At 35.0% G+C, this 24,873-nt stretch overlaps 4 protein-coding genes across 7 annotated transcripts; 2 read left to right on the plus strand and 2 right to left on the minus strand.

Moving 5' to 3' along the window:
* Window positions 1–807: 807 nt before the first annotated feature.
* LOC142222283 (uncharacterized) lies at window positions 808–8,535 on the minus strand. Of its 3 annotated transcripts, none has more exons than XM_075293158.1 (4): window positions 8,407–8,535; window positions 7,087–7,194; window positions 1,467–1,626; window positions 808–1,409 (listed from the first exon to the last, which is right to left on the minus strand). In XM_075293158.1, exons 1-4 carry the CDS (start codon window positions 8,431–8,433, stop codon window positions 1,297–1,299), a joined length of 408 nt encoding a protein of 135 aa, XP_075149273.1. In that variant the 5' UTR covers window positions 8,434–8,535; the 3' UTR covers window positions 808–1,296. The 3 variants fall into 3 exon arrangements, with proteins under 3 accessions (XP_075149273.1, XP_075148839.1, XP_075149845.1); XM_075292724.1 differs by having other exon boundaries at window positions 8,340–8,423; XM_075293730.1 differs by lacking the exons at window positions 7,087–7,194; window positions 8,407–8,535 and adding an exon at window positions 3,601–3,825.
* Window positions 3,945–5,798, plus strand: LOC142221041 (E3 ubiquitin-protein ligase SH3RF3-like). 2 transcript variants are annotated; one of them, XM_075291555.1, is made up of 4 exons: window positions 3,945–4,260; window positions 4,333–4,415; window positions 4,477–5,500; window positions 5,568–5,798. In XM_075291555.1, exons 2-3 carry the CDS (start codon window positions 4,349–4,351, stop codon window positions 4,962–4,964), a joined length of 555 nt encoding a protein of 184 aa, XP_075147670.1. In that variant the 5' UTR covers window positions 3,945–4,260; window positions 4,333–4,348; the 3' UTR covers window positions 4,965–5,500; window positions 5,568–5,798. The 2 variants fall into 2 exon arrangements, with proteins under 2 accessions (XP_075147670.1, XP_075147045.1); XM_075290930.1 differs by having other exon boundaries at window positions 3,945–4,415.
* Window positions 8,536–9,850: 1,315 nt separating the features above from the next.
* Window positions 9,851–14,216, plus strand: l(3)07882 (Nucleolar protein 14 homolog l(3)07882). The gene is made up of 5 exons (XM_075294486.1): window positions 9,851–10,456; window positions 10,521–11,018; window positions 12,253–12,387; window positions 12,476–13,856; window positions 13,984–14,216. The coding sequence occupies exons 1-5, from the start codon at window positions 9,958–9,960 to the stop codon at window positions 14,090–14,092; spliced, it is 2,622 nt and encodes an 873-aa protein (XP_075150601.1). The 5' UTR covers window positions 9,851–9,957; the 3' UTR covers window positions 14,093–14,216.
* P5cr-2 (Pyrroline-5-carboxylate reductase-like 2) lies at window positions 14,124–23,272 on the minus strand. The gene is made up of 4 exons (XM_075295050.1): window positions 23,111–23,272; window positions 17,757–17,827; window positions 17,460–17,636; window positions 14,124–14,724 (listed from the first exon to the last, which is right to left on the minus strand). The coding sequence occupies exons 1-4, from the start codon at window positions 23,187–23,189 to the stop codon at window positions 14,233–14,235; spliced, it is 819 nt and encodes a 272-aa protein (XP_075151165.1). The 5' UTR covers window positions 23,190–23,272; the 3' UTR covers window positions 14,124–14,232.
* Window positions 23,273–24,873: the final 1,601 nt, after the last annotated feature.

Below are 24,873 nucleotides of genomic sequence, written 5' to 3' on the forward strand. Positions count from 1 at the left end.
GAATTTGTATGGTAATAGTAGGTTTAAAGTTAACGTTAACTTTTATGAATATTAGGGTAAGCCTGTAGATTTTGTAGGAGCCTAATAAATTGTGTCCAGATCGAGTCAGATTTAGATGTATGTACTTGGGACAACAATCTTTATATCGCTGCCAATATTTTTTGAATTTGGGGGCGCTTCTGAGAATTCCCACTACGTCGAAAACAGTCGTATACGATATCCAAAACTCCTCGGAAAAGCGCCGTCACTATTGAGAAGTTGTACCATGCCAAGTTACTACAAAAAAGTATCGCATGAGTGCAATTATTAGGTGCCCTTCTAAATACATTTAGAAGGACGCCAATAAGAGCCCCTTCAAACAATCAGAAAAAGTGCATTTTAAGATAGTTGTAAAAGAATCATTGTGGACAAGTAAAACACGATTGTTTAGATGTTTATTAAATTTATTAAACATTTATAAATTCTCATAAATATAACATTTATACCCCTGCCAACATTTTTGGAATTTGACGACACTTCTGGGAATCTCCACCACGTCGAAAACAATCGTATACGATATCAAAAACTCGTCGGAAAAGCGCCGTCACTATTGAGAAGTTGTTCCACGTAAAAGTTACTACAAAAAGGTTTCGCATGAGTGCAATTATTAGGTGTCTTTTTTAATCAATTTATAACGACGCCAACAGGAGCCCCTTCAAAGTGTTAGACAAGGTCCGCTAGAAAGGATCGTTTAGGTGAGTTTAAAAAGGGTCTAAAAAGTGAATTTTAGGGGAATTGAAAAGGAGTCGTTATGGTCAAGTAAAACGATTGTTTTGATTTTTATTAATTTGAATAAAAATAGATTTATTGCAATTTATACGAATAAACTCACATTGAACATAACGGTGTACCAGTACTTAAATTAAATATTATTTGTACTTCTAGATTTCTTCTAAATATGGGTATTAAGTTCAAGTTTAGCCGCTAAAATCAAAAGCAAATCAGTAAAAAATAATAAAGTTATAACTATTAGATGCAAATCTTATTATAACTTGATGGGGAACAGTCCAAAACAACTTTTCGTAAAGTTTATATTCTTTAAAATTGGTTATTAAAGAAAAGTCATTTGACAAAATGGCTAATGGCAGAACGGCTAAACTCGAACTTAATACTCACGTTAAGGCTGTAGCATATAATATGATAATGAGATTTTTATTGAAATGTATATAATTTTTAAAAACGAATTTATCGTTGTATTGATGCTGCTAAATATACGAATTGAAATGGACCATGATTTGACGTTTTGAAAAATTTGCTTTAATTTTTGGTTTTACGGCTAATTAAGCGATCTCTCGCATGAAGAACATGCTGCTGATATACTCTGTTGATGTCCGTGATTGTACAATGTGTATATTTTAAGTTGCAGATATCTAAGTAAGAAAGCAAAACATTAGTACGTTTTTAAGTAAAAAGAGTAATCAACAAACCTTTAATTATTTTGAATGAAACGAAATTTTGTATACTTGGTTTAGTTGGCGTTCCACGCCATGTTAGATTTACTGCTAGTTTGTCGCTTATCACAGATTTAATTGCGGCTCGCATAAAGGAAGGCATATCACTTCCCCCAACACGTTGTATTAAATTTTTCTGAAAATGCATAAATATTAAATAAATTAATATTATCGCTACAAAAACTACACCTAAAAAGAGAATGTAGGTTTATAGTAGAAAAGTTTTACTAAAATATTTTAGCAATTCCACATGATATGATTAAACAAATTTAAATTTTTATACCCTGCGCCACACTGTGGAACAGGGTATTATAAGTTACTGCATATGTTTGCAACACCCAGAAGGAGACGAGATAGACACATGGCGTCGTTGACAAAAATGCTTAGGGTGGGCTTCTGAGTCGATATAGCCATGTCCGTCTATCCGTGAACACATTTTTGTAATCAAAGGATTAGGTCGCAGTTTAAGCCCAATCGACTTCAAATTTGGCACAAGTATGTGTTTTTGGTCAGAATAGAACCCTATTGATTTTGGAAGGAATCGGTTCAGATTTAGATATAGCTCCCATATATATATTTCGCCCGATATGCACTTATACTGCCCTAGAAGCCAGAGTTTTACCCCAATTTGGTTGAAATTTTGCACTAGGAGTACAATCGGTAGTATAGTGAAATGTGCAAAATTTTATTGAAATCGGTTCAGATTTAGATATAGCTCCCATATATATATTTCGTCCGATATGAACTTATGCGGCTTAGAAGACAGAGTTTTACCCCAATTTGGTTGAAATTTTGCACTGGAGTACAATTGGTAGTATAGTCTAGTGTGCCAATTTTTTTTTGAAATCGGTTCAGATTTAGATATAACTCCCATATATATATTTCGTCCGATATGAACTTATGCGGCTTAGAAGCCAGAGTTTTACCCCAATTTGGTTGAAATTTTACACTAGAAGTACAATTGGTAGTATAGTCTAGTGTGCCAATTTTTTTGAAATCGGTTCAGAGTTAGATATAACTTGGCACAAGTAGTTGTTATTGATGTAGGTCGGATGTTATTGAAAATGGGCCATATCGCACCACGTTTACGTATAGCCCACATACAAACGGACCGCTAAATTTGGATTTCGGAGCCTCTACGAGAAGCAAATTTCATCCGATCCGGCTGAAATTTGGTACTTTACTTTTAGTTAATTTTTTCTTCTATGAGAGGATGTAATTTCGTCAATTGCAGTTAAAAAGTACAACAGGCCATTAAAATTTCCTGGTTTTAACAACGCTTTGTGGAAATTTCAAAAAGTGGAGTAAAATTAAGTTCAATTTTCGTGCGAGGTAGTTCATTCTTCCTATAAAACAGCTCACTTTTTTTCTGTGTAGTAAATTTTGTCAATATGTTATTTCTATAGAAAATTTTGTCAAAATGTTATTTCTATAGAAAAATTTGTCAACACTTTATTTCTATAACAAATTTTATCAAAATTTTATTTCTATAGAAAATTTTGTCAAAATTTTATTTCTATAGAAAATTTTATGAACATTTTTTTTTCTATAGAGAATTTTGTAGTTCCGTATAAATGCATATCGGGCGAAAGATATATATGGGAGCTATATCTAAATCTGAACCGATTTCAATCAAATTTTGCACTCGTGACTATACTACCAATTGTACTCCTAGTGCAAATTTCAACCAAATTGGGGTAAAACACTGGCTTTAATGGCCAGTGTCAAGTCGATAGCTTGTTTCGTTCGGAAGTTAGCGTGATTTCAACAGACGGACGGACATGATCAGATCGACTCAGAATTTCACCTCGACCCAGAATATATATACTTTATGAGGTCTTAGAGCAATATTTCGATGTGTTACAAACGGAATGACAAAGTTAATGTACCCCCATCCTATGGTGGAGGGTATAATAAATACTTAGGTCCAGTTTCTCAATGTCTTATTATTATTTATCGTGTCGATAAAATCCCATACAAAAAAAAATAGTAACCAGTGGTCTATCTTCCGATTAAATATTAATCGGAGGATGAGAATCTTGCCGTTAATAAATAAATTGTGGACATGTCAGTTGAAAACGATTGTTTCTATTTAAAATGTGATTTTTACCCATCTGTGTTGTTGTTGTAGCCCTTTGGAGTTGGAATTCCCGTGTTTATAGGGAAATAGGCATACTCCAAATCCCATTTGGAGTATTTGGAGTATCTGTGTTGATTTAAACAACTGACGTACGTTTCGTGTTTTGTTTCACTGGCACTGTTGCCCAAAGATTATCTATTTCCCAAGATGTACATATCGCTTGTTCTTTCTTGCCGATAGGTGCATGAGTTCATGTTCAAACCAAAGACAATCAAAGAGGAAGACAGAATTGGGCTTTGATAGTGTTAGTGACAAGAACCAGAGATTAGCCCCATACTTGTAGGAGAAGCACTTTGAACTTACTGGTTTGATGTAGACAATTTTTATTTTGCTATTTTCCCGAAAGTTCCCGAAAATTTCTGTGTTGATTGCACTAAATTATTAATAAAATGTTTCATAAAGTGTTTTGGTTCTTTTAAAAGTTAAAAAATTGCTAAAATAAGCGAATTAGATTTTGTTACGAATGCAAAATTAAAAGAGAAACCGAAAAAAAGTTGTAACTACTTATCGAACATGTATGGGGCTAATCTCTGGTTCTTGAGAAAAAAGAATAACAACATGCCCATTTCACGTCTTCTTCTTTGATTATGTTTGGTTCAAACATGTATGAAAGTATTTATTTGGATTTCGGTATGATATTTACGAAAGAAAGGAGGAAGCAAAAGTTATGAAAATTTGTCAATGGTTAAATTTAATAAGTAGGTCTGTTCCCCAATGTATGCGGTTAAAATGTTGGTCAATTGAAAGTTGGTGTGGAAGGAAATTTTCCCATCAATTATGTACAGGTAAGTTGACACCAAGGCTTAGAAGAAATTTTATCTAACAAGCTTCCATTTCTTTCATTAGGTTCACTAAATGCTTTATTAAATAATGGCAGTGCCTTAAATATTATGCAAAGCACAAATCGACATTCAGCTGAAATCTTAAGTGTTCCAAATGACTTTGAACCCGAAATGGGACCAAGTACTTCAATGGCTACAGGTCAAACTACAGCAGCCCAAGAGCAACAACATCATTTATCAGCTGCTAACATTAGTCAAAACACTTCGCCGCAACAAAATCAATCTCAGCAGGCATCAAACACTGCGGCATCAACACCGCGCCATAATGTTTTGTGTGTGCAACAGAACATCCCACCTTCTTTGCCTTGGGGCTATTTGGCTTTGTACCCATACAAACCACGAAAGAACGATGAATTGGAATTGAAAAAAGGTTGTGTTTATATGGTAACTGAAAGATGTTTGGATGGCTGCTTTAAAGACAAGAATTGGAAAGATGTGAGTGGAATATTTCCGGGAAACTATGTGACACCCTTAACAGCAACTAATGCATAGTTGGAAGTTAATTCCACCTGCAAATTGTGCCACCATATGGAGCCATATGCAAATGAGTAATCACACATTTAGCGGTAATCCAACACTACAACAACAATCAAATTATTCATCTTCAATGCGTCACGATTTGGAGAATATAAACGCCCGTCTTACCTTGGCAAATTTAACACCTCCCCAAGCATTGCCGCCTGATCTACCACCACATCATATGGGGGCAAGCACTGGAAATTCAAACATTCCACAACAAAATTTGTCTTCAAAGGAAACACGGATAAAGAAGCCCTCAAAGAGAAGCCAACAACTACAGGTTGTATTTCATCCTCATCATCATCATCGACATCAACATCATCCGCTTCGGCGGGATTGAAAAAAACTTTTTAACGCACATAAAATCAAGATCAAACTCGCCAGGGGCAGCAATAGTGGCTGCTTCAGCATTCCACAGCAAACACAAGTAAACCTACGCAGCAGCAACACCAACAATCACAAAGCGGAACACAACAACTCACATCAACAATTACTCCAGTGCATGTTAGGTAACTTTCTCTACCCATATAAAGTTAATATTACAATCTTTAATTTTTCTTTTTGTTACATCTTCAGGTCCGGCTCTTGTCCCAGTCAAATTTTGCAAAACACCCCCAATGATCGCAACCGTATTCATAATGAAAATAAAGATGAATCATCTATAGCTAAAGTCCAACACCAGCAGCCACCGCAAGCGGGCTACGGTTCTCAACGCATAAAAACTGCAAAAGAAAGACCATCTTTAGAAAAGTAAATGTAAAAATATTTTGATTTTATAAACTAATTTTTTTTGCTTTTAACAGTTCACGACTTCAATTGATTCTACATTACGCACTATTTATGCTAATCACATACAACAGCAATCGAATGTTATGCCTAACAAATGTGGCCAACAATTGCAACAAACAATCCCACAGCGGCTACGGTCATACATCGTAACTCTCACTCTTTCGATGCCTCGAATCTTTCGCAAATCCTATTTTTATTTACTTTGTTCAAGTATGCATTTGATGGCATAGCCTAGTAAAATAAGGGCACAATATAATTGTATAATTGGTCGAATATAATTGGCGTATTAGATCCAACCAGGCTAATGAATAGTTTTATGTTGGTTTCTTGCTTCATTGCTTATTTTGATAGATTAATTTTGGGGGAATTGAAAACTTGAACTTTAATGCATAATAAATTATATAGATTTTAGTTATTCGTTTATTAATCGAAATGCTTCCTTAATTATACACTTAATATTTTCTATACTTTTTAAGTTGATATATCTCTGTTAAATTATATATAATGTACTTTACACACACACACCTTACCTAAATACGAATCCCAATGTTGATGCTTTAATGTATTACTTTGTAACTAGTATTTGGTAATCCAAGCTACCGCAACTTGCAAAATAACAATTTTCACGTGTTTTATGAAACTTATCATTTTTTAATATATATGTATAAATGGAAAATTAATTTACTAACTTTTTATATGTCGACCTTCATTAAAGTAAGTAAGGAAGTTCAAATTTGTGTTCAGCACAAAGCTCATTTTTCGTCAACGAACATGTAAATTTTCGATTTTGGAGTGAAAATAATACCAGACATATTGCAAAAGCTACAAATGCCAGGACATACCTATGAATATTGGCAGTGGCAGCGAGAAGATATCCAATTTTTTTACCCAAAATGCAAGAGCTTAACAAGCATGACATGTGGTTTAAACAAGACGATATATATATCGTCTTGTTATATATATATATCGTCTTGTTTAAACCACATGCCATGCTTGCCAAACTCTTGCATTTTGGGCAAAAAAAATTTGATATCTTCTCGCTGCCACTGTCAATATTCATAGGTATGTATATATACATACATACATGAATACAAACATGTTCAACTTAAAGGCCGGTATTAAGTTCGCTTTATCGCGCTAAATGAATTTTTCCTCATATCATTCACCTTGAAGTTATTATCAAATTTGAAAAACAAGTTATGTTATTCTGTTTTATAGATTTATTTTTGCTTTTAGCGGCTAAATTCGACCTTAATACACACCTTAAGTCTTTACAAAATCTAAATGAAAAAAACATCGTACTTACCAATTGTGTAAAATTAACGGCTTTCGAATTTAATATTTTAATAAAGTTATGACAACAAGGAAATTGCGCTAAAATATGCTTTAGTTTGGATGAAGCGAACAACTTAATCTGTAATATAAGAAAACAATTTGTTAAAAACTTTCTCAAATTAAGTTATAACAGCAAGCAAAATTTTTGCAAACATTTTGTTAGCTAGTCGCATTCAGAGTATTTTAATTATATTAGAGAACTGCAATATAGTTATTTTTTAGGTTTTTAAACATTTTAAAAACTAGAAATTTTGTCCATCTATTGACTTTATTAACAACAACGAAAGCCTTAAAACGAAAAGGGTTTAACACATGCTCTAAGTAAAACAAAATTACTATTAATTTACAAAATTTTAGGTTATAGGTCCTTTTCTATGGGACTATTAAAAAAGGTTGGTGAGGGATCAGGTATGTTATGATAAACTGATATCTTTTAAATTTTATCATGGCTAGTATTAAATGTGATTACTACAACTTGTTATGGGTCAAGTCAAATGTAAATGAAATTAACCTTAGGTCCTTACTGCCACACCATTGACCAAACCTCCAACAAAAGAGAGACTGAATTTACTATGCTACCTATAAGGCAATTGGCCGGTCAGTGGTAAACTATACAGCGCCAGCGTGGACACCGCAAACTAGTGATACGCAGTGGAATAACATAAAAACCTGCCAGAACGCTGGCAGGTTTTCTTTTCTCTTGTCCTGCTAAACCAACCCGACTTACCGCCAGATCGCTCTGGACACACCCACCTTAGTCACAGAGTTCCTTGATCTGGCTACAAGCTGATGTACCAAAGCGTATTACATGAAATTGATGAAATAACAACAACAAGAAATATGCAAACTTTTTAATTTGTGTTAACTTATAAAACAAGGGAAAATATTGGTTGTGTATCAGTTCATGTTATAAGCTGTATTTTTAGTCTTTTACTTTTTATAACTTTTGTTTCCATGAACAATTGGCACTTAATAAAATACCTTTGAACACAATACGATGAAAAGGTAAATTCCATCTGGAAGATATTTCTTTTAATTTTATTCTTTGGAACACGCACACCACAAATTTATAATTTTAGTTTAAAATATCACCAGATTGCTTTCTTTGCTTATACTTGTATAAAATAAACACTTCAATATTCACAATATACTTACAGTTGGTTTTGGTTTATAAAAGAAATCGTTTATAAAAGAAATCGTGCACTATGAAATCGAAACACTAACCAAATACTTTATTACATTAATGGGAACATAACAGTTACTGGAATGACAGTGCTGAAAACATACATACATGAGTCGCCATTACGATTGTAAACATTTTGTTTTTGTAATTTTCGAATTATCGCGAATTATCTTGACAAACGTTTCTGTTGGGCGTCCGTGAAAAGGATAGCGATGAAAACAAACCTTGAAATGCTGGCAGGGACCACTATCACAACACATTTAACATATTTGTATGCATTAATAAAAGATTGATGTTGAGTTACAAGTTACATGTTGTAGCGTCTATCAGCCTGTGCTTTTATTCCCAATGGAGGCAGCGTGCCTGGAAAAATATTTGAAAAACTATCACTTTATTCCATTTGGAAAGTCAAAAATTGTTCACCAATATAGCTTTCACAATTTTAAGCGAAATAACTATGTTTTCAGCACTTCATTATCGTTTTTATTTAAATAAATTATAAGAAGCTTGGTGTTTCACAAAATATAAAATGGCTCTTGTAACAACAGTGATGGCAAAATACTCTCATGCGAATAGTGATGGCAAAATACTATCATAGTTGGCGATTGTTGCAGTGTCACTTACGAGTCGGTGGTAGCGATGAGGATGAAATGGAGCTTTGAAATGCTGAAACACCAAGCTTTTTAAAATTTATTTAAATAAAAACGATAATGAAGTGCTGAAAACATAGTTATTTCGCTTAAAATTGTGAAAGGTATATTGGTGAACAATTTTTGACTTTCCAAATGGAATAAAGTGATAGTTTTTCAAATATTTTTCCAGGCACGCTGCCTCCATTGGGAATAAAAGCACTGGCTGATAGACGCTACAACATGTAACTTGTAACTCAACATCAATCTTTTATTAATGCATAAAAATATGTTAAATGGGATGTGATAGTGGTATAAATGTTATATTTATGAGAATTTATAAATGTTTAATAAAATTAATAAATATCTAAAAAATCGTGTTTTACTTGATCACAATGATTCTTTTACAACTATCTTAAAATGCACTTTTTCTGATTGTTTGAAGGGGCTCTTATTGGCGTCCTTCTAAATGTATCCAGAAGGGCACCTAATAATTGCACTCATGCGATACTTTTTTGCAGTAACTTGGCATGGTACAACTTCTCAATAGTGACGGCGATTTTCGAGGAGTTTTGGATATCGTATACGACTGTTTTCGACGTAGTGGGAATTCTCAGAAGCGCCCCCAAATTCAAAAAATGTTGGCAGGGATATAGTCGGCCCCGCCAGACAAAAGACACGAGTGACAATCTTTTGTAGAAGTTGCAACGCAATCCATGATGTAGGGTACATAAGATTCGGCCTGGCCGAACTTACGGCCGTATATACTTGTTTACTGATTGTATTTTCAGTTTCAATCAATTTTTAAGTGGATTGTATTGAATATATTGAGTACTCATTTAATTGTAACGAGTACTCAAAAAATTAGCCAGTAACGAGTACTTGTAATCAAATACTCGTTACATTCCCAACACTAATAAGGCCCCACGTGCGTAGTGTTTTTGTTTTGTATATTGAAATGCAACAGAATTAATTCATTGTACTTTTATCAAAAGAAAGAAAGAAAGTCTAACACAGATCCGGTCCAACAATGGTTAAAAGAAATAAAAACTCTGTGGCTGATGCGGTCTACGCAAAAAAAGCAATAAAGAAGGAAAATCCGTTTGCTTCCGCAACAGCGGCTACATCTAAACGTATGAACCCTTTCGAAGTGCATATGAATAAAGAGAAATTCGTTATTCTGGGTAGGACATGTAAACATGACAAAGGTTTGCCCGGAGTATCTCGTGCCAAGGCGGTTAAAAAGCGTCAGGAGACATTAGGTCAAGAATTCCTTAGGAAAGACAAGACAAACAAATTTAAGGATCGTCGTATTGGCAAATTTTTGAGCGGTGACCAGTTAAACGAGGAAGTAATGAATGCTAGATTTGTGGCGGATAAAATGGAAAGGATGAAGCAATCGAAACAATCTCGATTCAATTTGAATGATGATGAAATTCTTACACATCGTGGTCAAACTCTGGAGGAAATTGAACAATTTCGGGATGATCGTTCTGATGATGATGCTGAAGACGACGAGGTTTTAGATGGTGGGTGGATTAATTTAACTTCTAAGATCGTTGTTTAACCGATTTCTTTATTCCATCCCCTTAGCTGAGTTTACCGAAGCCGCCCATTTTGGTGGCGACGATGCTGCAGCAGCCAAGGATCGTAAAACTGCTATAGAGGAAATGATTGTGGAGCAAAAACGCCGCAAAGTAGAAATAGCTAAAGAAAAAGATGAACTTTTCGATTTAACCGAAAAACTAGACTCGAATTACAAAGATCTCATTGGTTTGGTGGGGAAAATGTCCAAAAATGAAATGAAAAAGCAAGAACCTGATGATTATGATCGTTTGACTCGTGAATTAATCTTTGAACCAAGAGGTGTAGTTGCTGATAAATTGTTGTCAGAGGAAGAAGTCGCCAAGCAGGAGAGGGAACTTTTAGAGAAATTGGAACAAGAACGTCTGAAGAGAATGCGTGCTGATGGTGAAGAAGATGAAGAGGAGACTGTAAAACCCAAACATAGATCTGCTGATGATCTGGATGATGGTTATTTCGCTTATGGCGAAGAGGAAGAGGATACCACGCTTGTATATAATATGGATGGTAAGTCGTAATCAAATCGAATGGATTGTGATAAAGCTGAATGGTGGGCATAAATTCAATTCGATTTTTGGTAATTAGGTATCGAAACAATTCAATTTTAGACGCTATAATGGTTTAGAAGAAATCAGTTGGGATCACCGGGTCTATGGGTCAAGGGATATGTATGTATAGACATACATACATATATGGAAGGCAAATTTTAACCTAAAAGAATACAAGTAATTTGGACGCCTATCGGGACTGTTATTGCAATTTCTTTGAGAAATTTGCTTTAAATGGTACTGAAATTGTGGACCCAAAGGTCACATAAATACAAATTGTGCCGATACATGTACTATGTATGAATCAATTCAATATATTTTAAATGTTAATTTAATTTTCTTAAGGATTGTCTTCTAAATCACACCAATTCGGAAAATTTTCTGTCCCAATTATGATCAGGTGTCCACGGAAAGACGAACATTTTTTGCAAGGACAAGCATCAATTAACTGCTTGTGTGGATAACTATCGAAATCAAAAATCGATTTTTCAACATCTTCATATTATGGATTGTTGCAATTTTCAAAATTTCGAAAAATAGACTTACGGACTTTTGGACACTAGGTTAGGTTAGGTATAGTGGCAGCCTGATATTTCAGGCTCACTTAGACTATTAAGTCCATCGTGATACCACAGTGGTGAGCTTCTCTCTCATCATTGAGTGCTGCCCGGTTCTATGCTTTAGCTCAATGACAAGGGACCTCCTTTTTATAGCAGAGTCCGAACGGCGTTCCACATTACGGTGAAACCACTTCGAGAAGCTTTGAAACACTCAGAAATGTCACCAGCGTTACTGAGAGGGGATAATCCACCGCTTAAGAACCTTTTAGTGTTTGCTCGAAACTGGGTTTTAACCCACGACCCTGTGTATCCCTTTGGTCGAATTTTTGAAAATTTTCTAAAATCTAATTTTCACGAGTCAACTTTCCGATTTTTAATACGTTTGACCAGCATCAGGATTCTGTTAATCATTTGTTTTCCAATTTATAAAAGTAATTCAACGTCTTTACAAGGGCAGATATTTCGAATTACAATTTTGTCTAATATAAAAAGTAGCTTACATAAGAAATTTATTCGATTAAAATAAAAAAGATAGTAAACGTAAGGCGTGTTTTTGCTATTTGGCAAAACTCCATAGTCTTTCCTATATATTTCTGTATTTATCGGAGTTTTAATTTAATTTTGAATTCGCAGGTGAATTAAGCACAAAACAAGGTGACAATGAAATCGAGGATGCAGAGAATGACAAAGATGAAAATGAGTCCGAGGAGGGACAAGAATCCGAAGAAGATGAAGAGAGCGAAGATGAAGCTGATGGCGAAGAAGAAGGTATGATTTGTGGGAAATATGAAAAAAGAACACTTAATTCACAACAATCACTTCACCCACTATGAGCTAATTTAATGAATTATTTTAGGTAGTAACGATGGCAGTGATGATGAGGACGATCTAAGTGATTTAAAAGTCAGTGATTCCGAGGAAGAAGAAGATCCTTCCGAGGCGAAGGACAAAGCTAAAGCAAACACATCAAAAGATGCGACAAAAGAAAATCTCAAAAGTTCCAATAAAAAAGAAAGTGCAGCAGAGAGAACCGATTTACCATTCACTATAGAAATGCCCAAATCCTATGAGGAATTTGTTAAGCTTTTGAAAGAATATAAGCTAAACGATCACCCAATTATAATTGAACGTCTGATCAAATGTAACCATCCCAAATTGGAAGGGGTAAATCGAGAAAAAATTGTAAAATTATTTGCATTTCTTTTACAATTGTTAAACGAAAAATTTTCGGATGCCTCTCAAGATGATATCAGAGAACATTTTCGATTTTTCTCCTCAATAATGCCTCACCTCTTCGATCTAATCCATCTAAATACTGAACGAATGTCCAATATTTTGTTGGATGTTATCAAAGAAAAGTATACAGAGTTCAAGAAAAACTCTAAACAATATCCCTCACTGGAAGTTTTAATATACTTTAAAATTGTTTCGAATTTATTTTCGACTTCTGACTTTCGTCATCCAATTGTTACACCCTGTTATATCTTCATGCAGCATATATTATCTAAGGCTCGTGTGAAAAGTCGACAAGATATTGCTATGGGTTTATTTTTGGTAACCCTTAGTTTAGAATATGGCCATATATCGAAAAGATTTTTACCGGCAGCATTCAATTTTCTACAGGGTATACTCTTTCTCTGTATACCCAAGAGGCCAGTGGAGGTGATAAAAATTATACCACCATTTCAAAGTCAGGGACCATTAAGTAAATTATTGGCAATACCTGCAGATTCCAGTGATTATAAGGACATAAAAGAGGAGACACTGCAAGCAGAAGATTTAGTCACCCAATTAATTAATAATGAATTTAAGATAAAATCTTTAAATCATACCATGCTCTTGATACAAGATGCCGTATCTGTAGTTTCGGATAATATAGGTTGTAATTTATTGGTGGCACCATTACTGGCTATGCTTGATAAGCTGAATATAACCGAGGCGTATCCCACATATGTTAGAGAAAATTATAAGAAAACTAAAGATATTTTAGAAACGCTAGTCACAAAACCTCTTAAGAAATTGGTTCCACCAGAAAAGAAACCTAAAGCTTTGCGTTTATTGGAGCCACGTATTGAAACTGTTTACGATGATAAACGACGACCAAAACTGTCAAAGGATAGAGAGGAGAAAGTGAAAATGATTCATAAAATTAAACGCGAAACTAAAGGTGCGATACGAGAAATTAGACGAGATACAGAATTCTTGCAGAAAATACGTATACAAAAACAATTACAAAGGTGAGTTTGGTTGAAATAATGTTATGAGTATAGCTCACATCATATCGGCGGGCTGTATGATACATTGGTTATAATACATGTTTATTGTATGAATAATCATTATATTATTTTCTCTTTTCTTTTACAGTGATAAGGAACGACGTGAAAAGGTCAAACGTATCTATGCTGAGGCTTCACTACAACAGGGCGAACTTAATGCCTTGGATCGAGAGAAAAAGAAAAAGAAGAAATTCTAAAAAAATATTAGCTTTAAAATATATCCACATATATGTTTTCTATATGTATTAATACAATAGTTTTCTTTTTATTTTGTAAAAAAATAAATTAAATCTCTAGTTAATAACAAAAGTACCAAATGAAGCTCAAATATTTTTGCTTATTGTCCAGCTGCCATTTGACGACATCTTAGAGTTGCTGCTTCAATGGCACCTGCAACGGCTGATCTAAATCCATTATCTTCTAAATGTTTTAGGGCTGCTGCCGTTGAGCCTGCTGGACTTGTAACATTATCCTTTAAAATTCCTGGATGTTCTTTTGACTCGCGCACCAACAATCCCGAACCCATAACAGTTTGTGATGCTAAACGATAAGCCATGTCACGTGGCATACCCATACGAACGGCACCATCGGCCAATGCTTCTATCATTACGAAAACATATGCAGGTCCGCTGCCACTCAATGCCGTAATAGGATCTATTAATCCTTCGGGGACTTCTTCGCAGGTTCCAATGGATTCCAAAAGTTTCTTGGTATTTTCTGCATCAGTGTCCGTGGCTTTGGTGCCACGAACGAATACTGAACACCCTGCTTGCACAAGGGCTGGAGTATTGGGCATTACTCGAATGACGCGGGAACTTGGCGATAGATTCTGTAAAAAAAGGTACGTGTTACACAAGAGTATTACCATTTTCCAATTTGTATGCCTGCAAGGCAATTTATACAAATAAAGGTAGAACATTATTCGTCTCTAAATTTGCAAATTCAGGACAAGTACACTCATGAAAAAATTTTCTGCTAAAAACAGTTCTCGATGTCTGCTGTTATATTTTTGTACTTCTGGGTTTAACGAATAACAAATTATAAAATTTTTAATTTATAAAATTTTTAATTTATAAAATTTTTCCCAAAAGCATATTTAAGAACCAAAAGTAGTTTTTGGTATATTTTTGCACTGTATTATCCTTACAAGCTCCTAAATGTGATCACCAAACATTTTTTTGCTGTTATGCCTCAATTTGATAAATATACAGATTTTTGGGCAAATACTATAGATAATAATAAAATATTGTTTTAATTGTGCTACGATAGCTCCTAAGTTGACATTTTTCCTTATTTCAGCCAAACTAAAAAAAGTTTTAGTGTAATCGAGCTTAAAAACTAACAGACAACGTTTGTTATTTCAGCAAACAATGACTGCTTTCCCTTTTTCAACAGACTTTTTGCTGTTTTAGCAGACTTTTCTGATGTTTCTACTAACAAATTTCTTTGGGTGTATATAGGTTTTAATATAAAAGTTTTCGTAAACGTATTTGCCACATTTTTTTTACAAATGAAGATAGAGCAAACCAAAGAAATATTTTAAATAACAGCAAAAAATATGCTAAAATAGATTTTGTCTGATGCAAATGGAAAGCAGTCACTGGAATTGTTTTAACTAACATTAGTTATTTGAAACAGCAAAAATTGTTCTTTACGAAAATGTACAATACCGATAAATTAGCAAACGTATTTGTCAAAAGTCTGCTGCCCTAAGATGAGTGGTAGTAATGTGAGTGATCTGGTAGTAATGTGACTAGATTTAGCTGGGCAAGCGAAAAGGTGACGCGTGTCATGTAACCCTCGATTACAGATGGAATACACGTCAGTTGCGCTTCTATCAATCACTGATAGGTAGGAATTGAGGCTGCTGCACTTGCTTGATCTTAGTTGGACCAAAACTACTCTAGTCTGCCGTGGGATATCTTTTTCTCCGCTGCTAAGGGCCGTGGTCGGACTCTGATAACAGCGTTCTGCCATCGACTCAGTCATTCAACTGGCTCCGTATTTCTTTCGTCCATGCAGTGAATACTGTAGATAAGTATTTGGGGGCAGTATCCTCTAATTTGAAAGTAAAATAACAGGTAAGATCAGCAACATAGACTCTAATCGATCGCAAATGTCATCAACAATGAATGCCATGATTGTACAGTAGTCCTCCTATTATACAATCTTGGCACCGTCAGTAAGGGTTGGAATAGAGGATGAATAGAGGCTGAACAGAGATATCTGCTCAACTTGGGGAACTATCTGTTTCAATGTACGGGGTCTAGACTTCTTCATACGACTAGCGCTTGCACAGATAATTTATAACCCAACGCTAGGTTCCTGCCGGTAGGGACGTATTTTCGATGCCTTCGAACAGTCTGGTTAATTGTTTTGAATGTCTTCGATATGTCGAGAGCCACGAGGACAAATTGAGGAATTTGGTCAAGTACTCAACTTCTAGTACTCATCTTCGGAGACCACGAATACGACGAATGTCCCTCCTTTCCGCTTTATCTCTTTCGGAATTCACGACTATCTATCGGTTCAAAAATCTAGGGCATCTCTTCGGAGCAATAACCGTCACCTCACCAAAGGTGACTGAGATCCCACCATACCTTGTACCTTATTATTTGCTTAAAATGCTCTAATTATGTGTTCCGCTTGTGCTCGTCAACTATCTTACTAATCTCTAGATACTGTTCCCTGATTCTAGGATTAGCACGACGCCGTTCATCACGCTCGTCTGTGAGTCCAGCAGCTTCTGCTGAGACGTACTTGGACAATTCGACCAGCAGGTATGAAGTGAGCGGATGCAGCTCATTAAAGCGGCGTTCTTTTTTCTCTGAAGCCGTCCCAGCTGTTGATATAACTTCGACTGTGGTAAATTGTGGTGTTTCGCTGGCTCGTAGACCACGAATGCGACGAAAGGCTCTCCGTTATTCTCGACAAAACGTCGGTTCAAAAATCTAGCGCATCTCTTCGAAGCATCATCCCTTGTAGCGGGATTCGAGAGGGCTATCACTGTTGACCACAAACTACATGTTTTTGTACCTAGATTACATTGCTTAAGGTGCTCTAATCATGTGTTCCGGTTGTGCTCGTAACTATTTTACTAATGTCTAGATACAGTTCCCTGTTTCTAGGATCAGTAGGTGAGTCCGGGCGCTTCTACTGGGCTTCATTTGGGCAATTTGACCAGCGGGTATGAAGAAGCTGCATTGATGACGCCTCGGAACAGAGGTTGATTAGGTTAATAAACGTCCGGCGTTCAGTTCAATAATTGTTTGAAATCTGAGTGTCGGTCAATGGTGAGTGAAATGAAGTTAATCACTGTGGAGAAGTTCACCACTGTGGTATCACAATAGACTGAATAGTCAAAGTGAGCCTGAAATATCGGGCTGCCACTATACCTAACCTAACCTAGCACTAATCAAGTGGTGTGCACATAACAGCCACTCAATGTGTGGACTATAACCTGGAGCACAGCTATCAACCAGCGGTATGTACATATTGGATATCTCTATCCCAGTAGCCCCACAAAACGCCTATTAAAATTTAGTTAAAAAATTGAATAATTACCTGTTCAAGGGTTTTTAAAGTTACACCCATGGCAACGGAAATAAATAGCTTCTCTCCACTTTTTGGTTTGATTTCAGTCAATACGGTAGGAACTACTTGAGGTTTTACGGATATGAATACTATATCAGACTTTTCAATAATCGGTCCATTTGTTGTAATGGTTTCGACACCAAGTTGCTAAAAAAAGACACATGTTCATAGAAAATTAATTGATAAGAGCTTGCTCTACAATTTTGTATGAAGTGAACTTTATTCCATGCAATGGAAGTAAAAGCTTATCAGCTATGCACTACTCACCTGAAATGATTGCAGTGACATTTGATCGGCTGGATGTACACTAGCAATAACAGAATCCACTTTTGCTAATCCTAAAAAAAATAATAATGAACAAGAGATAACAAACGTTTGACAATGAATTAGAATTTGTGTCAGTGAAAATATAATTAAATTATCTTGGATATTTATTGAAGTGTTCTATGAACTGATTCTATTCATAAGCGATGAAACTGCAAGGTCATTATTGAAAGCGTTATATTTGGATGGTTTGAACCATATTTAAATTTTATTTGTCTTAAGAGGAAGTACTGCAAAAATTGGGAATTTTATTAGCCTTCTTGGAGGCATATTTGAAAGGGTCTAGTTTAAGGTTTTAATCGAACCTCCGTACTAAACTTAAGATCAATTCTTGTACGAATGTACAAAACGTAGTTCATACGCCCAAAATGATTCGTTAGACATCAAATCAGTCAGACACTCAATATTCAGAAATCAAACAAAATATATGGAACAGAATATTTTCGGAAGGAAGAAGTAGTGTGGGAGATTTTTGGCAAGGTTAGGGATGATAATTGTGTTGTAGTGGAAGGAATTGTTGCTTGTCGAATATGTTTAAAGTGTACATATGCAATCTAAAAACAACATCGAATTTATCATAAACCTCGCACGAAACATCAAGTACTGAAAAAGAAGTTGATGTTAACCCTCTAATGCCCAAGCCCGCCTTTAGGCGGCCTTCATTTAATAAGGAAGCTTTTAGTAAAACACACCTTAAGACAACAAAAATGGGCAAAATAAAAAGAAAAATTATTTGAAACTATTCAAGAGGCTTTGCAGCATATGCTGCATTTTACCGTATACATTTTTCTTGCTTAGTTCTTTTGCTTTTGTGTCGTTAACATTGAAAATTTAATCAACTGGCAAAATAATTGGGGCATTAGAGGGTTAATACCAAGGAAAACTCAAATTTTAACCCAATGGACTATACAAAACTGCCGAACTTTCATTATATAGACATGTAGGTCCATACGTGGTATATATTAAATCAAACAAGATCGATCAAATACGTATATAATTCAGTTTGACAAAATTTTCAATAGACATAACATTTTGACAAAATTTTCTATAGAAATAAAAATTTAACAAAATTTTCTATAGAAATAAAATTTTGACAAAATTTTCTATAGAAATAAAATTTTCAAACAATTTTTTATAGAAATAAAATTTTGACAAAATTTTCTTTAGAAATAAAATTAACAACATTGTCTATAGAAATAAAATTTTAACAAAATTTTCTATAGAAATAAAATTTTGACAAAATTTTCTATAGAAATAAAATTTTGAGAAAATTTTCTATAGAAATAAAATTTTGACAAAATTTTCTATAGAAATAAAATTTTGACAACATTTTCTATACAATAGTACAGTAGTAAAAATTATAATTTTTTCTTGTCAATTTGTTTATGTATTTAATCTTCATTTCTTTTAAACTCAAATAAAGAAGTTTACTTTTTATACCCACCACCATGGTGATGGGGGTATAATAATCGAAATATCGATTTTCGACTATATAAAGTATATAATAAAATTTTGGTAGATTATTTTTGGCTCGAGTGGCAACCATGATTATGAACCGAATAAAATTTTAACAAAATTTTCTATAGAAATAAAATTTTGACAAAATTTTCTATAGATATAAAATTTTGGTACATTATTTTTGGCTCGAGTGGCAACCATGATTATGAACCGATATGGACCAATTTTTGTGTGATTGGTTGTTAGCGGTCATATACTAACACCACGTTCCAAATTTGAACCGGATCGGATGAAGTTTGCTCCTCCAAGAGGTCAAATCTGGAGAACCGTTTATATGGGGGCTATATATAATTATGGACCGATGTGGACCAATTTTTGCATGGTTATTAGAGACCATATACCAACGTCATGTACCAAATTTCAGCCGGATCGGATGAAATTTGCTCCTCTAAGAGGCTCCGGAGGTTAAATCTGGAGAATCGTTTATATGGGGGCTATATATAATTATGGACCGATGTGGACCAATTTTGCATGGTTATTAGAGACCATATACCAACATCATGTACCAAATTTCAGCCGGATCGGATGAAATTTGCTTCTCTTTGAGGCTCCGCAAGCGAAATCTGGGGATCGATTTATATGGGGGCTATATATAATTATGGACCGATGTGGACCAATTTTTCCATAGTTGTTAGAGACCATATACCAACACCATGTACCAAATTTCAGCCGGATCGGATGAAATTTGCTTCTCTGTGTAGCTCCGCAAGCAAAATCTGAGGGTCCCTTTATATGGGGGCTATACTTAAAAGTGGACCGATATGGCCCATTAGCAATACCATCTGACCTACATCAATAACAACTACTTGTGCCAAGTTTCAAGTCTATAGCTTGTTTCGTTCGGAAGTTAGCGTGATTTCAACAGACGGACGGACGGGCATGCTTAGATTGACTCAGAATTTCACCACGACCCAGAATATATATACTTTATGGGGTCTTAGAGGAATATTTCGATGTGTTACAAACGGAATGACAAAGTTAATATACCCCCATCCTATGGTGGAGGGTATAAAAACGTCGTCGTTTTCACGAAGGATGACGGTCCAGGGTTAAAATCGCTTAACCTTATATGAAATTACGAAATATTTCACAGCTTTGCATATTATTCCGGGAAATTTTCTTTACAATATATTATCTATAATAGAGGGTTCCATATGACAAATGACAGTTAAAATCTATTTAAAGTGAATTTTGGAAGTGTAATGTGAACGACTATGGTACCAAGTAGTAGTAGTTGCCTTGTGGGATATATAAAGTCGTGGTTCTAGCCCAGATTCTAATAGGCTCCCAATTGTTAGAAAGATTTTTTTGATACCATTTTGGAAGTACTCCTTCGGTTTTGCCTCAAAATAGGCCTCCGTTTCGGCGATCACCTCTTCATTGCAGCCAAATTTTTTTCCCTGCGAGCATCCCTTTCAGGTCTGAGAACAAGAAAAAGTCGCTGGGGGCCAGATCTGGAGAATACGGTGGGTGGGGAAGCAATTCGAAGCTCAATTCATGAATTTTTGCGATCGTTTTCAATGACTTGTGGCACGGTGCGTTGTCTTGGTGGAACAACACTTTTTTCTTCTTCATATGGGGCCGTTTTGCCGCGATTTCGACCTTCTAACGCTCCAATAATAGTCACTGTTGATGATTTTTCCCTTCTCAAGATAATCGATAAAAATTATTCCATGCGCATCCCAAAAAAAACAGAAGCCATTACTTTGCCAGCGGACTTTTGAGTCTTTCCACGCCTCGGAGACGGTTCACCGGTCGCTGTCCACTCAGCAGACTGTCGATTGAACTCAGGAGTGTAGTGAAGGAGCCATGTTTCATCCATTGTCATATATCGGCGGAAAAACTGGGGTGTATTACGAATTAACAGCTGCAAACACCGCTCAGAATCATCAACACGTTGTTGTTTTTGGTCAAATGTGAGCTCGCGCTGCACCAATTTTACACAGAGCTTCCGCATATCCAAGTATTGGCGAATGATATGACCAACACGTTCCTTTGATATCTTTAAGGCCTCTGCTATCTCGATTCTTGATCATTTTATAGTCATTCAAAATCATTTTGTGGATTTTTTTGATGTTTTCGTCGGTAACCAACTCTTTCGGGCGTCCACTGCGTTCACCGTCCTCCGTGCTCATTTCACCACGCTTGAATTTTGCATACCAATCAATTATTGTTGATTTCCCTGGGGCAGAGTCCGGAAACTCATTATCAAGCCAAGTTTTTGCTTCCACAGTATTTTTTCCCTTCAGAAAACAGTATTTTATCAAAACACGAAATATTAGCGACGCCATCTATGTGTCAGACCGGGGACTTATCAGCCAACCTAAAACAAATTTAATACTATCTGATTGTTGGGAGAAATATCCCCAAAAAAATCCCCAAACCACGGTTTTATCCCCAGATCCCCAAAGTAAAAAAAAAATGTCCCAACCACGAGAAAAAAATCTTCAGTTTGGGGAAAAATCCCCTAATCTGACAACACTGATTCCGAATTCGATGCTCACTACATCCAATGCACCGAAAAAAAGTGAACTGTTTTATAGGAAGAATGAACTATCTCGCACGAAAATTGAACTAAATTTTACTCCACATTTTGAGATTTCCACAAAGCGTTGTTAAAACCAGGAAATTTTAATGCCCTTTGTACTTTTTAACTACAGTTCACGAAAGTACATCATCTCATAGAAGAAAAAATTAACTAAAAGTAAAGAAGAAAATCATTGGCGCCAAATCATGACTATTTTAACAATACAGTAGTTCATTCTTACTATTTTTGGGAATCGAATACGAAAATCTTCTTTTGCTTTAGTTCATATTGAACTTATGTGTACGGTCATTGAACTTTATACTCACGTTTAGTTCATAAAATTTTTGAGACATACTTAAAAAAAGTAAGATTTCATTAAGATGTAGAAGATTTCGATAAAAATAATAAAATTTAACTACAAACAAATAAATTTTTTCCAATAAAAATAAGTTAAATTTACCGTTAGTTTAACTACGGACATTTTTTCTGTGTAGTGGGATGCGAATAAATCTTAATACTCCATACATACATCGCTGTAATCTGAAGAAATAAATTTGATTATTAAATGCACAAAAGAGAGCGAAATCTGGATATACTAATAGATCATAATATACAGATCTCCAGAGCTTCGTACCACGATGTGGAACGAAAGTCCTGGAACTAATTCTCGTAGTTCCTTAAAGTTATTAGTTCCAATGAACTAGGTCCATCCGACTATTACAAATAAGCAGATGGGCTCAGAACAAAAAGTTTAAAAATAGCAGTAGTAAGTTGAAAAACGTATATTCTTTTAAATCTTTTTTTCTGAACAAGGATGATGAAAGATATTCCTTAAATATTCGGACCATGATATTTGAATGAGATTCGGTCTGGCCATACATATAACCATTTTTATTTGGTACACAGTAATTTTAGCATAATACTGTCAAATTAATTTTATTTAAACTTTCATATCACTTTAGATAATTTTGACTTGATCGATTCATCAAGAAGTCTGGATGAATCGATCGATTCAATAGTATTTAGAGGTATATAGTGACAGCGCATTATTTTATGTGGACTATTCAGTCCACTATGATACCACAGGTGTGGAGTTATTATAGTTAACTGGACAATTTGCTTTCTGAAAATCAATCGGTCTGGAATCCAAAAAAATTATTTACACTATATATTACAGTACTTAAATATCTTTATGTATCACAATTGCACACGTATAACATTATCTATTAAATTGTGTTAAAAAAATCTATACCGGAGGATATGAAGCCTTTAGCCATAGCTTGTGCAATTTTTCCACCACCTAAAAATCCAATTTTTCCAATTTTATTCATTTTTTTATTATTGTTATTAAATTAAAGCAAATGTAACGTCTTTTATGGAAAAGTTTTAAACAAGTACTAAATTCTATATGCTTTGTGCGAGGTTGTGATAGCTGATTGGGATTTGTATGGTTTGTTTCCAGTCTATTGGAAGAACCATACCGAGATAAGACTAGCCGGCATTGCAAGTCCCGATACGTGAAAATCATAACATATGTTTTTGTTCATACAGTGAGATTGAGAAGAATGTTATCATCATAATTTCTATGGGCTTTCATGGGGATGTCGGGAATTGATTCTCAAACTAAAACGATATAATTATTCTCAGTATTACTAAAGGGAATATGGTGACATATTTTTTTATTCAATCACGAAATTAAATGATCCAATTAATTTTTAATTGAAGTTTCTTCAATCACGAATATAATAGTATCAATCACAAAATTAATTAGAAATTAAAAAAAAAAAACAAGTATGTACAGAAGTAAGGTCCGGCCGAATCTTAAATACCCACCACCATGAATCAAATATTAGGGTTTCCTTTGAAATTTCAGTGGGGTTTGAGGACATATCAAGCAGAGCAGTTCAACCAGTACACTTCCCGTAGAAAAAAATTAAAGATTTTACCTATGAAGACTATATCAGATTCTGGATTTATAAGAACCATTTTTGTCTGAGTTTTAGAGGAATCATTAAAATCTCTTGTAAGTGTGCAAGAAAATTATAAAATAACGTCTTGATTTGAAATCTTAAATCTGTAGATTTTCACCCCAGAAGTAAAATCTGAAAAAATTTTACATTGAGTTTCAAGCAATTTTCATTATCAGTGCGTCTTCTATACCCTCAAGTGAAATCGGTCTATATGGAGGCATTACCAAATGGACCGATAAAAAATTAATCCAACACACGTTTTTGTGAGCCTAAAATACCAGAATATTTACAATTTCCGGCAAATCGGATAAAAACTACGGTTTCTAGAAACCCAAGGAGTTAAATCGGGGAAACCCAAGGAGTTAAACCCAAGGAGTTTCGTTCTTATGGGGGCTATACTAAAATATGGACCGATACTCACCGTTTTCGGCACACCTCTTTATGGCCCGAAAATACCTCTAGATTTCCAATTTCAGGCAAATAGGATATAAACTTTGGATTCTAGAAGCCCAAGAAGTCGGGAAATCGGTCTATATGGGGGCTATACCAAAATATGGACCGATACTCACAATTTTTGACACGCCTCTTTATGGTCATAAAATACCTCTAGATTTCAAATTTCAGGCAAATTGGATAAAAACTACGATTTCTATAAGCCCAAGACCCCAAATCGGGAGGTCAGTTTATATCGGGACTATATCAAAACCTGGACCGATATAGCCCATCTTCGAACTTGACCTACCTGCAGACAAAAGACGAGTTTGTGCAAAATTTCAGCACGATAATGAAGCCATTATTGAAAACTGTAGCGTGATTACAACATACAGTCAGCCAGACAGACAGACAGACTGATAGACAGACAGACAGACGGACAGACGGACATGTTTATATCGTCTTAGAATTTCTCCCTGATCAAGAATATATATACTTTATATAGTCGAAAATCGATATTTCGATGTTTTACAAACGGAATGACAAACTTAAAGGGTGATACCGTCAAAATTTGGTCAATATAAACTTGACGTATTTCATTAAATTTTGCATT

This window comes from Haematobia irritans, chromosome 1 (genome assembly GCF_050003625.1).
Source record: "Haematobia irritans isolate KBUSLIRL chromosome 1, ASM5000362v1, whole genome shotgun sequence".
Lineage (NCBI taxonomy): Eukaryota > Metazoa > Arthropoda > Insecta > Diptera > Muscidae > Haematobia > Haematobia irritans.

What these genes read in the sequence shown, in the direction of transcription:
- LOC142221041 (XM_075290930.1), top strand. Translation starts at nt 4,298, where the DNA reads ATGAAAATTTGTCAATGGTTAAATTTAATAAGTAGGTCTGTTCCCCAA. An exon ending in TTCCCATCAATTATGTACAG is followed by an intron (nt 4,416 to 4,476) that starts GTAAGTTGACAC and finishes TTCTTTCATTAG; the next exon opens with GTTCACTAAATGCTTTATTA.
- LOC142222283 (XM_075292724.1), bottom strand. Translation starts at nt 8,408, where the DNA reads ATGTATGTATGTTTTCAGCACTGTCATTCCAGTAACTGTTATGTTCCC. An exon ending in CCGTTAATTTTACACAATTG is followed by an intron (nt 1,627 to 7,086) that starts GTAAGTACGATG and finishes ATGCATTTTCAG; the next exon opens with AAAAATTTAATACAACGTGT. An exon ending in TTCATTCAAAATAATTAAAG is followed by an intron (nt 1,410 to 1,466) that starts GTTTGTTGATTA and finishes TTTCTTACTTAG; the next exon opens with ATATCTGCAACTTAAAATAT.
- P5cr-2 (XM_075295050.1), bottom strand. Translation starts at nt 23,189, where the DNA reads ATGAATAAAATTGGAAAAATTGGATTTTTAGGTGGTGGAAAAATTGCA. An exon ending in TGTCACTGCAATCATTTCAG is followed by an intron (nt 17,637 to 17,756) that starts GTGAGTAGTGCA and finishes GTCTTTTTTTAG; the next exon opens with CAACTTGGTGTCGAAACCAT. An exon ending in CTTTAAAAACCCTTGAACAG is followed by an intron (nt 14,725 to 17,459) that starts GTAATTATTCAA and finishes CTTTTTTTACAG; the next exon opens with AATCTATCGCCAAGTTCCCG.